Source organism: Sinocyclocheilus anshuiensis, unplaced genomic scaffold, assembly GCF_001515605.1.
Source record: "Sinocyclocheilus anshuiensis isolate Anshui unplaced genomic scaffold, SAMN03320099.WGS_v1.1 C33169195, whole genome shotgun sequence".
NCBI classification, from domain to species: domain Eukaryota; kingdom Metazoa; phylum Chordata; class Actinopteri; order Cypriniformes; family Cyprinidae; genus Sinocyclocheilus; species Sinocyclocheilus anshuiensis.
In genome coordinates, this window is record NW_015621967.1 from 1 (window position 1) to 3,187 (window position 3,187).

At 37.4% G+C, this 3,187-nt stretch overlaps 1 protein-coding gene across 1 annotated transcript; it reads left to right on the forward strand.

Moving 5' to 3' along the window:
* Positions 1-2,321: 2,321 nt before the first annotated feature.
* Positions 2,322-3,176, forward strand: LOC107683322 (alpha-(1,3)-fucosyltransferase 7-like; the record flags this gene model as incomplete). Its single annotated transcript, XM_016479378.1, has 1 exon — positions 2,322-3,176. A coding segment is annotated over exon 1 (855 nt), but the record flags the coding sequence as incomplete, so codon positions are not given.
* Between the last annotated feature and the right edge of the window lie 11 nt (positions 3,177-3,187).

Genomic DNA, 3,187 nt, shown 5'->3' on the forward strand with positions numbered 1-3,187 from the left:
CATCCAAACAGCACCAGCCCCAGCACCGACGTAAGTGAACCAGCCATGATTGACAGAATGAGTGAATGATTCAATGACTCGCTCATGGCAAAACGACATTGAACCACTGAATCTATTTAGTGTACAAATTCTAAACATTCGAGTCACTGTGATGAATCAAACTTTACAGCTAATGTTTGAATAGATGTGGGCGCTAGCTGAGGTGCGAAAAATTGTGTAATGCAAAGTAATATATATATATATATATATACAAACACACATTTTGTAAGACATTTATCCATAACTGAACAGGATTTTGCTGTGTATATTGTGCTGATGATTTTATTGATTTGTTGGGGATACAAGATCGTCTGCGATATGATGGCTTGTTCCCCTCCAAATTTTTGGTAAACACCTTGCCTAGTGGCTAGAATTATTATGTACCATTAGGGGAGACGGGATGAAAGTAACACTTTTTGTTTGAGCATCAGTAACTTAGTGGTTGTTTGTGTAGATCTTTCAAACTTTGATAAAAAGCTACATTTGTCCATTACAAATAAAGCTCACATGGACTTGTACTACTACACAATCATAGATTATGAGTTACAAAGAGTGTTATGACCTACCCCAATATACTGGTGTGAGTTGGGGATAGATGTAACCGAGGCAATTTGCAGAAATAAGTTCCACACTATCCAGTTTATACAAGAACTTTATTGAAGAACAAAGAATAATCAGTTTTGAATAAAGTTAACAATTTAAAGTGACAAACATCATATTGTATTTTTAAGGCTTTAAATTTAGCATAATTTCCATGTTTGTATGAGTGTTCGTGTGTGTAATGTATTCCTGTCACATAAGGGTTCAGTCACTAGCTATGTCACCATCCACTTATTTTTATGTGAATTTTGGGATATCACATGTTATGTAGGTCAAATAATTGTATCTACAATACAATGATTGCTAGACAAAAAAGTAATCTACAATGTTAATCGTGGTCACATGCAACTTCTCCTCTAAGCTCAAAAATATGATGGGAGTGTATGATATTAATGACATCACCACAGCTCTTTTCTGACTTGTAAAACTGACAGTTACAACTGACCGCGTGTTGCAACACTCCCCGGTCTACCCTACAGTTTTAAAATTCATAATGTCACAAGTCAAAATAGTCCGATAAATGACATAAACATTAATGTTCACAGTTCGGACAGTGTGGATTAAGTTGATATTCTTCATCGTGACAAATAATCAGTATAAATCTGCACACAGCATTTTAAAAGTCAAGTGCTGATTGGAGAGCAGATTGTGGTTTTTGCACTCTCCAACACCTGTCCACAACAGGAAAACAGAAAAAGGTGCAATTTCTTTTCTTCACCCCCACCAAGATCTTTCAGATCTGTGCTGAAAGAGGTGTGGCCTCTAAACATTTGCATGGTGAATCTTTGCACCACAGTTGATTTCATGTGTCCAAATTTCTGCATTGCGAAGTTGTCTGCCAACAGGCGGGGCAAAACCGGATACACACTCTTGGTTTATATGTCATTCACCCACTAAGCAGTGATGCTTTTGGTTTATATGTTACTGACACTCAAACGAGTGGCTTTCATACAAACAAACCGCTTACATCGATCTTCATGTTGTTCCTGGACTCTCAACTCTAGGCAAGTACATGTTTTGATTGTGCCTGTTATTATGTTAGAAAATACAATTACAAAAATTACTAAAACAATAAAGAGAAATATATTTGTATATACATTTGGATAGTTGTAAATATCTATAGCTGTGAGAATAATAAATATATTATTTGGCTATTAAAATGGCAGTGTGTGGTATATTGATTCCAGCCTGCTTTAGTATTTATGCAGGGTTTTTTTTGGTTCTTTTTTAAAAACTAATCAATGAAAAGCTGTGACTAACATGCAAAGTGATGATTAAGTGTTACATGTTCACACCATCATACTGTATCATAAGCTCAGTTTTAGTCGCTACTGTCAAAAGTAAAAGACAGAGTTGATTGTATTCTGTTATTTTACTATCATATTTTTTTTATATATTTGTTTCTATTTTTCTATTTTCTGTTTTTATTTTACATTTAATTAAAGTGTTAGTACTTTTGTTTTTGGGTTGTCTATATAGTTTTTATTTATTTAGTTCATCAACTATGAAACAAAAAGCATTTACTTGTCAACTACCTAAAACAAGTTTACATGCTTCAGTTAATGTTGTTTTTATTTCAAGCAACAAAAATGTTTTTCATGATTTTAATTTGAGTTATTTATAATAACCCTGCTGTGACCACCTCACCACTTTGTCTTTACAGTATTTGTGCCATGCGATTAATGAAAAAACATAATCGTGCCCTCTGTTGTCTGTTTGGCTTTGTACTGCTCTACAATTTCTTATCCTGGAGTAAAACCATGCTACTCTCGAGTCAGACTGAGACCAGTGGACCTAAAAGCCCAGAGTACAACATCACCATCCTCCTGTGGCACTGGCCTTTCGGAGTTCGCTACAGACTGGAGAGAGGCGACTGCATGGATAAATATGAAATCCCCAGATGCTTTCTGGAGGATAACCGATCTCTTTTCGCTCAGGCAGATGTTGTAGTCTTCCATCACAATGAGCTCTGGACTGGCCACTCCAAACTGCCTCTCCAACTTACGCGTCCACCAACGCAAAAGTGGCTTTGGTTATCGCTGGAACCTCCTATGAACAACCACAATCTCAGCAACTACAACAGTTTGTTCAACTGGACAATGAGTTATCGCCGTGACGCTGACATCTTCATGCCATACGGAGAGCTTGTTTCTAAAAGGTCTAATGCCACATACACTATTCCGATGAAGAGCGAATGCCTAGTTTGCTGGGTGGTCAACAAATACAAAGCCAATCAGAGTCGCTCTCTAGTTTTCAAGCAGCTGAAGAAACACATTCCATCAAAACTAATAGAAGTATACGGTCGGTGGCCCAAGCGGCTGCTCTCAAACAAAAAGCTGCTTTCCACAATATCTCGATGTTATTTCTACCTTGCCTTTGAAAACTCAGTATCCACAGACTATATCACAGAGAAGCTGTGGCGAAACTCGCTTCAGGCGGGGAGTGTGCCGGTGGTGCTCGGCCCACCGAGGAACATTTATGAACTATCAATTCCACCAGAGTCATTCATCCATGTAAATGACTTCAGCAGCATTAAGGCGCTGACTAA